General features: G+C 36.3%; 1 protein-coding gene across 2 annotated transcripts; it reads left to right on the forward strand.

Moving 5' to 3' along the window:
- The first annotated feature begins 1753 nt into the window (after nucleotides 1-1753).
- LOC127797061 (putative uridine kinase C227.14) lies at nucleotides 1754-12993 on the forward strand. Of its 2 annotated transcripts, none has more exons than XR_008022115.1 (12): nucleotides 1754-1981; nucleotides 5088-5221; nucleotides 5341-5384; nucleotides 7101-7178; nucleotides 7874-8066; nucleotides 8960-8990; nucleotides 9082-9140; nucleotides 9314-9387; nucleotides 10968-11054; nucleotides 12047-12352; nucleotides 12459-12487; nucleotides 12599-12657. XR_008022115.1 is itself a non-coding variant. In XM_052329558.1 (12 exons), exons 1-12 carry the CDS (start codon nucleotides 1927-1929, stop codon nucleotides 12689-12691), a joined length of 939 nt encoding a protein of 312 aa, XP_052185518.1. In that variant the 5' UTR covers nucleotides 1756-1926; the 3' UTR covers nucleotides 12692-12993. The 2 variants fall into 2 exon arrangements, 1 of the variants encoding a protein (XP_052185518.1); XM_052329558.1 differs by having other exon boundaries at nucleotides 1756-1981; nucleotides 12291-12352; nucleotides 12599-12993.
- Nucleotides 12994-13251: the final 258 nt, after the last annotated feature.

Here is a 13251-nt window from a genome sequence, read left to right on the forward strand (position 1 = left end):
ACAAATAGAACGAATTATTTCCTAGTACTGGGGGGAAGAAGAAGAAGAAGAGGAATGGAATGGGCAAATTTAGCAAGAGCATGGGCTGCGCCTTGATCTTGAGAGTAGAATTGCTTTAAATTGTTTTCCATTCCGACGTCGGACAAACAACGGCGGGCGATAATGATTTCTTAACTTAATTTCTAGGAATTGGAATTCATGCATTACCTTACAAACTTTCACTAAGTTATTTGTGTAATTATTTGGTTAAGTGCGCCTCTCTTATCTTATTAATATCAACAATGAAGTGTCATGTGTTACTATATATTATTATGAAGTAATAAATATATATGTATTATTTGTAATATAAATATTGTTCATTTTATTTAAAAAATATGCACCCCATGTTCTTATAAGGATAATAATTTTTTTTTTATTTTTATATTTTGTGAGCGAAATATTTATAAAAAAAATAATTAATGCAAGTATTAATCGAAAACATAATCAAATGAATATACACAAAGTATAAGAAAAACTCTTTGGCAGTTACGATAGAGACATTTAAGATTTAGATCTAGCCAATCGAATCACCATTTAGGCAATACCAAAAATAAAACTACAAATCCTCAATAAAGTCCAAATCCAATTTGTTCATTTACCCAAGAGGAAGCGGATGCTTTCCCAAGGGTCGGTCATATCAAATATATAGAGAGAAATCGATGAGGTGCAGTCCAAGAATGGCAAGGAGATCACCGCATAAATCAACAAGGAAAACATTGCACAAAATGAAAAGAAAAGTCGATAAATGAGGATGGGACATCGATGATGATAAGAGAGAGAGGGAGAATAAGAGTTTCCTCAAAGATATAGGTATATATATGCAGACAATTAGGGTAAAACAAATAAATGAGTTGGGCTTCTCATTTTTTGAGCAAATGGACTTAGGGTTTAGGCTCATTTCTCCTTTAAAGAAATGACTAATAGACTCATGATCCGATTTCTATATTAGGTTACTAATAAGTGATGATAAGAGTTATATTTTAATCATGAGTTGAAACTTACGAAAATTAGACATACTCAAAAAATTATCTTTGTCTTAGACCTTATCTGGAAACACAATATAACATTTTCTAATAGTAATAAGCTATAATTTAATATAATTTTTTTGAGTCTCGTAATTAATTTTAAAAGCCAAGAAAATAACATGTAAAATTAATCAGAGAAAGTAGCAAATATTGTGTTATTTTATTTACTTATTTACCACTCTCATTTTATATATCATTTTTAAAAGACGCAAGAGGTGACTATTATTTTTGAAATACGGGACAGTCTCCACAATTAAAGCAAATTTTATGAATAATTACTATAATCTACTATACTTTAAATGGAAAAAAAAACCATTTTTAATTTTAAATATTACTTTTAATCTTGAACAGCTAATTTTCTTTGATTAATGTCGTTCATGCTTATATCATAATGATGATAATGATGATGTGATCTAAATATATAAAATTGTTAAAAAAACAAAAACTATATACATAATTTTGAAAAGTACGTCAAAGGGGTGGGTTGTAGGCTTGTAGCTGCCAGCTGGTGTATTTTAAATATAGCCTAAATTCAAATGTCACTTCAGTTAATTTCAATAAAGTCAAATTTAAGACCATTTATAAAATTCAGTTATTTTCTTTTTGCAATTTACCCCTAATTATATTACTATAAAAATTGTGAAATTTAGGTGATGTGCAGTGCAGTAAGAATTTGGAATTAGATTGAAGGCAGTTCCTTCCTTTGTGAAAATTTGGGGTTCTGCTAATTGAAAGCTGAGCTGCCCCTTCCCCTCCCCCTTTCCCTTTCCCTTTCCCCGTTCAAGTTTGAATCCCAGTGTTAATTTGGTAGTTTCCTTCAGTAGCTTTTGCAGTCGCATGATCCTCGCGGTGCGAGTGGGCAATGGAGGCCACTTCCTTTTCTGCAATCTCAAGAGGATTTCCCGGTTCTTCGTCAGGTTAATCCCAGTTTATTCAGGCATCCATACATCTGATCGCTCTCTCTCTCTCTCTCTCTCTCTCTCTCTCTTCATATATATATGTATATGACAGGATCAATAGAATTAGCAAGCCTAATCCCAAGTATATTTGGCAGCTTGTAGCTCATTAGGTGGCCTTGTTTCATATTAATATATGTCTTTTACTTGGTCTTTAGTTGTTGGGGCATTTCCTATTTTCTAGCTAGTGCTGGGTCTGTTATAGAGGGTTGGGTTAGTGTCTTTCTTGTTTGTTATTTTATGCTTCATGTTCCTGGATTCTAGCAAGTTGGTTACTAGAGTCTGTATATATTGTTGTGACCCATGGAAGAAGATTATCAGGTGGAAATTCTAAAACTTTCGGTGGTTAGTTCCGGCCTCATAACTGGAACTTTTTTTTTTCATTATTTGGTCTGCACCAGTTTGGTATCAGAGCCATAACGACCAACAAAGAAAAACTGGAAAAATTGGAGAGTGATGTTCGCGAGCTTCGGAGGTATTGTCGAAAAATGGAGTTCATTGCAACTTGGAAGGTGGAAGGGGCGTTACAGAGACCGAATGGCATGACAAGAAATTCAGTGGCCACTATGGGTTCGGAAGGCTGTTTTGTGTGCAACCTTTGCTTGAACTCTAATTTCATGATGGACAGAACGGAGATCCAATTTAGAAAAATACTCTGCCCCATAGAGCTCATCAATCATGTCATCCACGGTTGGAATTGGGTACCGATCTTTTATGGTGACTGAGTTAAGTGCCCGATTGTCAATACACAATCTCCAACTCCCATTTTTCTTTTTGATCAATAGCACTGGTGAAGAGAATGAATTGTTGCTATGGTGAATCAGACCTGTTTGGAGCATGTCAGCCACTTGATGCTTTATTTCAATTTTTTGAAAATAGGGATGACGATATGGCCACACATTAACTGACCAAGCATGCTCTTTTAATGGAATTTGGTGATCATATTCTCGTACTGGCGGCAATTCTTTGGGTTCTTCAAATATGGCGGCAAATTCCTTAAGCAGGTCGTTAAGATCCTCTAGAAGGTCTTTGTTAATGGTACCTTCATTGCTTTGCAGGTGCACAATAAACATAGTAGCCCCATTGTTTATATCTTGCTCTAGTGCTGGGAGTGAGGCAGGTTGAGTTGGGTATGACGGGTGGTCCACAAGTTTGTATTGTTGACCCCTTGTATTGAAGATTATGGTGAGATTTTTCAAATCACACAACACAGGCCCAAGTGTTTCGTGCTACTGGACACCAAGGACAACATCTGAACCTGTTAAAGGCAGAGAATATAAAATAGTAGAGAACATAAAGCCTTGGATGTTAACGGTAACATGATCAAACTTTTCAGTACTTGTGAGTTTTTCTCCATTCGCAATGATCACAGGGAAGGACATGGTGTTGGGGATGGGTAGTTGCAAGCGGGATGCTACCTTTGTGCTAATGAAATTATGGGTGGAGCCACTATCAATGAGAATAGAAAGTGGCAGTTTAGAGATATACTCAATTATTCGAGATATACCCAATTATTCACACAGTACGAGGAGATGTTGTCCCCCAAGAAAAAGAAATTTCTGGAATTACCTCTGATGCTTGCTCATCATCTTCACCATTTTCAGTGTTCATCGGTGCCTCATTGTCTGGTAGGAGGGAATCACTCTCAATTAACAAGAGTTGAGGAGTTTTGCATTTGTGTCCCAGTGAATAGCGTTCATCATAGTTGAAGCATAATCCCTTCTCCCTACATTTCTGCATTCCTCCCATGAAAGCTTCCGTATCGAGGCTGGAATTGATATACTAATGTTAGGCACTTGAGAAGCAAGAGTTGGTTGTGATAATCGATGTTGGTGTGAAAGTTGCTCTTCCCTCATGCGGGCTAATTCGATTGTCTCTCACAGTGAGCTTGGCTTGAACATTTTGACCTCCCCCCCCCCCCCCCCCCCCCCCCAAAGAAAGTGTCGATTAACACCTTTTGGGGCCATCCTTCCACATCGTTTGCAAGCCACTCAAACTGTGGTTGGCAGTCCCTAACAGAGTCCACTTATATAATTCATGAGAGTGCCTCATCAAAATCTTCATAATTAGTTGGCATGAAACGGGCAAGCTGTTCCTTTTCAAATAATGGCCTAGAAATTGTAGAGCCATCTTGGTTTGTTTGTTGAAGCCAATGAAGCCAAATATTTGCCTCCCCTTCAAGGTGAAAAGAAGCCAACAACACTTTTTGATCCTCCGGAATCCCTTGGCATTCAAAAAATTGAGCGATCCGATGAAGCCATTCCGTGGGTTCTGTCCCAGAATACCTAGGAAAATCCCTTTTGATATACCTTGGAGGAGCATGGTTGTTGGAAGTGCCACGATCCTCTCGAGTTTGTTGCTTGGAAAGAGTGCCTTGTTGAATGGAGTAGTGCCCTCTGTGTGAGATGGAGGCCCAGGTGTCAATCTGCTCATCAACACGTTAAGAGAATTAGCAAGTCTAATCCCAAGTATATTTGACAGCATGTAGCTCATTACGTGGCTCGGTTTCATATTAATGTCTTTTACTTGGTCTTTAGTTGTTGGGGCATTTCCTATTTTCTAGCTGACAGTGCTGGGTCTGTTATAGAGGGTTGGCTTAGTGTCTTTCGTGTTTGTTATTTATGCTTCCTTGTTCCTGAATTCTAGCAAGTCGGTTACTAGAGTCTGTATGTATTGTTGTGACTCATGGGAAGGAGATTATCAGGTGGAAATTCAAAAAACTTTAGGTGGTTAGTTCTGGCCTCAAAACTGGAACTTTTTTTTTTTCATTATTTGGTCTGCACCAGTATATGTGTGTGTACATATATGTGGTTAAGCAGCAGTAGTTTTGCGGGTCTCAATTGGAGTAGTGATTTATGTGATTGTTGTTTCTATTTCCGTTTGTTTCCACATTATACCTGTACTTCAAGCTGTGAATTGTTTCTTTCTTTACTGTTGTTCCTGGAAGCCCTAATTCATCATAAATTTCAGCATCAATTTTCCCTTGTTCTGAACAGTATTTTCATCCCTACATACAATGTTTTTGTTGATGGAGCACATCTAGAAAATGAATGCTATGAAATTGCAGAAACATTAATGCTCAAAAGGATGAAGCTTCCTGTTTGGCACCAGGTGTCTGTCTCCATCTCGCCAACTAAAAGCACCAGCAGACCTTCATTGAGTCGAAGAAGGTTTCCAATTCAGAAGGGACAATCCCTGCAGGTTGAGTTTTTGTATTAGTAACATTGAACTTCTTGTTTATAGTATTTTTGATATGTACTGTTTTTTAAATGCTTTGCAAGTTCATTCTGCTTGGTGATCCCACTGAATTTATTTTCCAGGTGGTTTGTAGCCAAAATAATGATGCCCCTGTGGTAGAGGCCAGGTATGCTATTTTGCAAGAGTTAATTGGTGTTGAGAGTTCATTTTTACATCCAAGGCACCTCTTTGATGATTACACAACATACATAAAAAATTTCCTTCCATTTCACACATGAGCCTTACACAACCTATTGTTTCTCACATAACAACCTCTAAATATAAATACCACACACGATCAAATATAACAAATAGGCTTTCCTAAGTCATAAGGTCACAAATGAAATAATCACATGCTTAGGCTTCTTTAAGCCATAAATTTACAATAAAATAAATAACACCATGAGCTTCCAACCACAAGCTTGCAACTCTTCCTTTTCTCTTTTGACATAAGAACAACCTACAAGGGGAGGATAAAATCTCATGAGCCACAAAGCTCAATAAGGGTGCAATGAATATAAATATGAACAAAAACATAATATGTGATGCCAAATGCATGTATGCAACATGGTTAGGGCTTCCACATCTTCACAACCATCTTGGTTTGAGGCTTTAAACTACCCTACCCCACACAACCGTATGATGACAATCTGGAAGAAGATTGTTAAGTTAATTCTTCTACTCTTTGTAAAGTTAATTTCCTCACTCTTCTTGGCAAGAGGGCCAAATGCAATACAAACAGTTGCAGTGGGAGGAGGTGTTGAATAAGTTCACCTGCATTATGAGAGTTTGGGATGTTAAACCAATTTTGTACATTTTTCTCTTTTTTAGGCATGACTGGGGTCTTAAATTCTGGCCGGATTGTTGGTGTAATTCTAGTATATTCTATTTACTTTTCCCTAGTTTGTTTGAGTTAGCTAGTAATAAATTTACTTCTGCAAAAGATAACTTTTCTACCTGTTCTGGAAGGTGTTGTTTGATATTCTCTTTTCAGAGGTAATCTACTTGACTATGGTGACCTCCCCTCTGTAGCACTTTTGAGTTTCTTCTTACTCTGGGGCAGGGGGAGGAAAGATAGTTCTGGAATCTGTTAAATCAGGGGAATCTTTTTGGTTCATTCTTTTAATCTTTTCTGAAGGCTCTTTGTCAGTAGGTTGAATTTCCTTTGGAAATTTCTATGGAAGTTGGAAGTTCTTCACCAGTAGCCTTCTTTGTTTGGACTGCCTCACTTGAGTCTTCCTTTTGATTACTGGTGCTATCTCTGTGAGAAGGACAGGCAGTTGGTTGATCATTTATTTCTTTAATGTTTGATGGCTCATGAGATCTGGAGTTTCTTTTACTCTTTTCTTTTTGGTGTATAGTTGGTAGCGGTTTGCCTGTAGTTTTAGGTTTTTTATGTCTTTGGTATATTTATTTCTTTTATGCTTCCTAGAGAGAAGGATTTTTGGGTTCCTATTCTTTTCTGTAACTCGTGGCATATTTGGAAAGAGAGAAATAGCAGGACTTTGAAATTGAAAGCACTCCTTTTTGTCTTAAGGGGAATATTCTAGTCTTTATTTTCTTTTGGGTTCCTGGGAAGTTGCCTTTCTCTGTTAGTTGTTTGTAAGACTGCCAAGTGATCTTGATTTGTGATTTGTTCTTCGGCTCCTTTTTTTCATGCACTTTATCAGTAGAAATTGTGTTCTTATGCTTTTCTGTAAGCTGCTTCTTAAACTTATGCATTTTACTTCAATAACTAGGTATAGAAACTTGTATGGATGTTCACATACATACCTGCATGTACATCATCGTTTAATTTCATTGTATTCAGTATTTATGAATAGCTCTTGCTCTATCCTTCTAGGCGTATGGATGAAATATACGATTTCTTGGCTGAACGTCTTGTTTCAGCAATAGTCACAGCATCAAATCCCAATTTCAAGTGAGTTTTAACTTTCTGCATGAACACTATTTCTAATATGATTTGAGGTTTCTGTTCAGCCTTTAGTTACCAAGTAATTGACTGCTTTCAAACCTGGAGATCGAACATTATCTGTACCCCTCCTGGATTCTGGATCTTTATATGGCCATATGTCATACCCACATTTTACCTTGAATAAGAAACTTCGATGCAATTTATTCCTAACCCACTCTTGTTGTCTATATTCTTTGATCCCCTAATTTCTCAGTTTGTTGTTGAATCCAATTCACTTCCTTATTTGAATGACCCAACCCAATACTTGTTTCTTGTCTTATAACTGAATGAATCACGAAGATGTTTTATATTCCCAAATTAATATGCACCAACTACTGCAAACTTAATTTGTTATGAAAAACTCTAATTCTGTTCAAGTTTTCTGAATCAAAACTTTGACTGAAGGTTACTTTTACATTTGCCATAATTTTTTCAGCCTACTATAGTTCCCATCTGTCCACCTACATAGTGCTTTTTGGATGGGGGGGGGGGGGGGCGCAGAAACGGCACAAGAAGTGAATAATTAAGAATTGCCAGCACCTATATATATGAAAAGTTTCCATTGGCATTAAAAGTAAGGAGCAACCTTTCTGCTAGCCTACAATTGGCCTGCTATCAGATCGTGTGAACTACTATCTCAATGAAACCATCTTCCCATGCAGGTACATTGTGGGTTTGGCTGGTCCTCCAGGTGCCGGAAAGTCTACTGTTGCATCTGAAATCGTTCGGCGTGTAAATGAGTTATGGCCTGAAAAATCTTGTTCATTTCATTCACAAGTTCAACCACCAGAGGTGGCTACAGTTCTTCCAATGGATGGATTCCACCTATATCGTCATCAGCTGGATGCTATGGAGGTTGTCCTTTGTTTATGCCATTTTCAATATCTGTTTATTTTCAATGGCCTTCATCTCATGAATTTTGATATTGATAGTTGTGCACTAGCTTTTTTCCAGAGCAGCAGTTTAAACAGAAGATAATATGCAGAATCCAAGATTAAAGTTTTGGCAGAATTTTGATGTTTCAGATTTCTATGTAACCATATATACGACCTTCTCCATTCATATTTGATTTCATATCGATTCCAGCACAAAATAGATTCTCATCAAGATAAGGTCAAAACTTTATTCTCACAACACACATGATTTCTCACAAAATCTTTTACCACATGTATGTACATAATGTGTGTATCCATATGTTATATTGGATACTAGGCAGCTTCCAGCCTCCCAGGGTTGTAAGAGGTTTAGAACACCAAAAGAAAGCGTGAGCTGGAGCATGATGCTTCTGAGCATTACCTTTTGATTGAAGTAAACTAGGGAAACTATACGAATATTTTTTATTTTTTTGCTTTGTATTGGAATGATATTATGGTCCAGTAATCTATTTACTCTCTTGATTGATTAATGCACTTAGTAGCAATGGGAAGGTTGTTCCTTTGTGACTGGAAGGCCACTGGTTCAAGTTGTAAAAACAGCCTATTTGCAAAGTAGGGGTAAGATTGCCTAGAAAAAGGATTGCCCCTCGACCATCGAAAGTTGGGAATCTTGTGCACTAGGAACATCTTGAGTAGAAAAAGAATGTATATGATCTTTTCCCTGTAAGGAATGGTGTCAATAACATATGTCATACTATCTCGTCTTCGAGTCCATACACGTGAAAACTGCATGCAAACTGGAATAAGCTGTCTTTTTATATTTTAACATCTTAGACAATTCTTATTCTTGGCTTTGCGTTTTTGAAAATTTAGGATCCAGAGGAAGCTCATGCAAGGAGAGGAGGTAAATTTTCTTTCTTTCTTTCTTGTTTTTGTTCTTGTTTCATAAGATATATTTGTAACTGTAACCACTGGTTGTTCCATTTGTGGACCAGCTCCATGGACATTTGATCCTGAACTGCTGCTAAGATGCATCAAGACTTTGAGGAATCAGGCAAGTAGCTGTTTTATTTTTTGAAATCAAAGTTGTACTTCATAAACTTATGGGAATTCTTTTAGGCTTGTCTTACTTAGGAATGTGTTGCTTTTGGCCAGAAAGTGAGAATTACTAAAAGTAAGTATGCTCCTCTCCTCATATTGGAATATGATCAGTAATGCTTCTTTTAGGGATCAGTTTATGCTCCTTCATTTGACCACGGTGTTGGAGATCCAGTGGAAGATGATATTTTTGTGAGCCTTCAGTAAGTAATTTTTCTTATTTTCCTTAAAGAATCTTGCTCATGTCTGCCAATCTTATAAGGAAGTGGATAACTTGGGGAAAACGTCTTTTGTGTGAATGAATATGAAAATGTTAGGTCTTTGGTAGACTAAATTTGAAGGGCGTAGATATAATTCTGTATGAATACAGCATGTAGAGCACATGTGGGACTGGTCCTTTACATGTCAGATCAAAACAATGATAAACTTACATATGAGGAGTTGAATCTCCACAAGTCTTTCTACAGAAGGGACATGTCTGAGATAATTGAAGTAATGTTGTTGCAACAGTTATTCTGCTTAACCAAAATGTGCATGTTTTGCTGAACCAATTATCTGCTTTGTGATTGATTCCATGCCTCTTTAAGATAGTATATTAGTGAGAGTATGAGGACTTACCAAACAGTCTTTAAGCTCTGATAAAATAGTGAGCACTCTCTTATCCACCGAGGCCCATCGAGCAAGGTTAGGTTCACTTAAATCATTTGGGAAATGCACCACTGCGATAATTGGCACACACAATAGGAATACTAGGTACTTGTGGCTTAGGTGTAATGGAAACCACTCTAACCTTATTAAAACTTTATCTTTTCTTGTACAACTGTACATTCATCTTAACATTCATATCTCCATTATGTTCATATTTTGCACATATTGGTGCTTTACTGCCAAACATCTATGCCATACAACAAAGATGGTCTTATGGCCGTCGTATAAAATTTTTCTTTTAGCTTTAATGAGACTTATCATAAAATAAGGCACTAGATACACTTTTTCGTTTTAGCCATCCTACCTTAATTCTATCAGCAATATCCTCATTAATCTCTTAATACTTTTCGATGATTTATCCAAGATATCTGAACTTATCTTTCTTTGGGATGACTTGATCTTCAAGTTTCACCATGAATCATCCATACTTATATTTTTACTAAACTTAATTCCATATCTTCAATTATCCATATGTTCAACTTAAAGTCTCTAGATTCTGAAGTGTTACTTCATATTGAGCTTAGTATTTAGGCCTTCTATTATTTCATCCACCAATACAATGTCATTTGCAAATAGAATAAACCAAAGAACCTTTTCTTAGATAAGTTTAGTGAGTTCATTCATTATTAGGGCAAAGATATAAGGACTTAATGCAGATCCTTGATGTAATCCAATTGTAGTTGGAAAAATCTCAGTATCTCCTCCTCATGTATCGATACATCTTTATGCTCAATGATACATGTCTAGTATTTTTTCTTTTCTAAGATCCGCCATAATATTTCTCTAGAAGGTTGTTTTAAGCTTTTTTCTAAATCTATGAACACTATGTAAATCATTTTGTTTATTCTTTATGCAGTGTTGCACAGATTGATATTATAGAATTGGTAGCTAAAGTTATCCTTCTTAAAATGTAGAGGACACTGCAATGTTTTCTTTGTCAGATTGATGTATATTTGATCCATTTATTCTGTTTTCTTTGATTTTGCTTTAGGGTTGATGATGTTATCTTGCATCTCTCTATTGTTGAACTCTGTCTTTATACATCTCTGATGCAGTAGCATCCCCCTCTCTTCAGGCATAAGGTGGTGATAATGGAAGGGAATTATCTGCTCCTCGAAGATGGGGTTTGGAAGGAGATATCATCCCTTTTTGATGAGAAGTGGTAAATAATAGTATTCCATCTTACCTATTTATCAATAATGGTAATTTGAAACACACGCAGAATAGTTAATTCTAGAGATGTAGGACTTCAATCATCATCATTAACGTGCATCTTATCCTAGCTAACTTAGGGTTAGTGACATGGTAGTTATAATGTCAATTGACTTCTAAAAGTCACATTGACAATACAAATTCATGCAAAAGAACAATGTGACAAAATTTTATTCCAAATGCTACCCTTCCGGATGTAAGCCTATAGCGAGGGAAATATAGGACTTCATAAAAAGGAAAAATATGTTGGGTATTTCCTGCTGTGCTCCCCACCCATACTATAATTTCCATTTTTTATAGCCTATGCACTTAGCTCATAACCTCACTATAGTTGTGCATGCAGAGGCTTATGTGTACCATAATAGGAAAGAGCAGAGGAAAAAACGAAACCTTTTATTTGAGCAAAGTTACATTAAGTTTGGGAGTTTTGAAGGAGAGGGGAAGGAATGGTTTACAAAAGAAAGGAAGGGGAAGGGAAGGAGGTGGAGTTACGTTACTCTTGTTTGAATGTTTATGAAGAAAAGGAAGGGAACTGTCTTCCCCTTGTTTAAATGAAAATGCAAGTGAAGGAAAGGGTTATGTAGAGAAAAAATTTAATTAAAAAAGACCCACATCGCCTCCCATACCCTCCAAATTTGGGAGGGATGAGATTTTAGAGGAAGTAGGGGGATTGGGTCCCCTCCAATTCCCTTCCCCTCTCCTTTTAAAACATCTTACAAACAAGGGGATTGTTTCTCCTTCCCCTCCGAACTCTTCCTTCCCCCTTCATCCCCTGAATCCAAAGCATAGACGATTTTCTGTATTTGCATTACTGCCTGAAGCGGCTTTATTTGTAATTTCATTATATACTTGAGAATTGTTTTGAAAATGAGAAGCTAAGGCTAATGGTTGATGGTCTAACAGAAATGTTTTTTGTTCCTTTTATCTTTACTTCTAAAGCAGTTCCATAGTTTGGCTAGAGGATGTTCTGGAGCGAGTGGTATTAACGTCATGAGAGCACCTTGACTTATGTGATTTTTCTTGGATTTACATGGATCTTATCTTCTGAGTGCCTAATATTTGTTTGGTAGCGTGGTCATCACTTGAAATGAAAGTCAATACTAGTTAATTATATCCAACTAATTAAGCAGTGGAAGAATATTTATATCAACGGATAGTGTTTTTTGCCTTTTGATTTTCTTTGAAGGTTTATTGAGGTTGACATCGAAACATCGATGCAGAGGGTTTTAAAGAGACATATATCGACTGGTATGCATCCATAGATTATCTATGAGTGCCTTTGTCTCACAAAAGCTAATGTGTATGATGTAAACAGATGATTGTTGATTTTACTTTCTGGTTCTTCCTTTTGTAGGAAAGCCTCCAGATGTAGCTAAATGGCGGGTAAGCTCAGTGTCTGTCTGGTCCCTATGATATTTGAGTTTTTCTGGGTTATAGTTTGCCTTAAATTTTTTTTATCCATTTATGGCTTCAATTATGAAATTCATGGTGCAGATAGATTACAATGACCGGCCTAATGCAGAGCTCATAAACAAGTCAAAGAAAAAAGCAGACTTGATAATCAAGTCAGTTGATTTCTCGAGTTGAATTCAATCTGTTTTAAGGTTGAATAAAACTCGCATTCTCTTTGAATTACTAGGAGGGTGTAGGAATCTGCATATGGATAATGCATCCTGTTTCCTCTCAAGTTAATGCTCAATAAAGGATAAATGATAAGGGGGTTTTCTCGTTTTCATAAAAAGGAGGTTAGATTTCATGTAGTCAATCTCTTCTAAGGAGATTGAAGTTTATGATTATTGTTGTAGTGGTGGTGGTGGACTGGTGGTAGCAATTGGTGCCGCTTTATTATTATTTTCTTTTCAATTGAAATATTTGGCAACATTAAGTGGCATGTTTACCCAAAAAATACATGTTGGGAACACACACCAAAATGGACGGAGGTAAAATGGCAGTTTCCAATTGAAACATTTTCTTGGTAATTTAGGTTGTGTTCTCTTTGTTATTTTTAATTCGTTTTGAATTTTTAATTTTTTAAAATCTTGAAAATATGTTTATTTTGTTATTTTTAAAAATAAGAAAAAAATTGTAAAGAAAATTTAAAATAATTTTTTATTATTTTGAGTATTTTCAATCAAAATATGTTGAAA

The sequence above is a fragment of the Diospyros lotus genome, chromosome 3, assembly GCF_014633365.1.
Source record: "Diospyros lotus cultivar Yz01 chromosome 3, ASM1463336v1, whole genome shotgun sequence".
Taxonomy (NCBI): Eukaryota; Viridiplantae; Streptophyta; class Magnoliopsida; order Ericales; family Ebenaceae; genus Diospyros; species Diospyros lotus.

Coding starts and splice junctions, on each gene's coding strand:
- LOC127797061 (XM_052329558.1), top strand. CDS start 1,927: ATGGAGGCCACTTCCTTTTCTGCAATCTCAAGAGGATTTCCCGGTTCT. Junction 1,982..5,087: donor ATTTCCCGGTTCTTCGTCAG/GTTAATCCCAGT, acceptor ATGAAATTGCAG/AAACATTAATGCTCAAAAGG. Junction 5,385..7,100: donor GCCCCTGTGGTAGAGGCCAG/GTATGCTATTTT, acceptor CTATCCTTCTAG/GCGTATGGATGAAATATACG.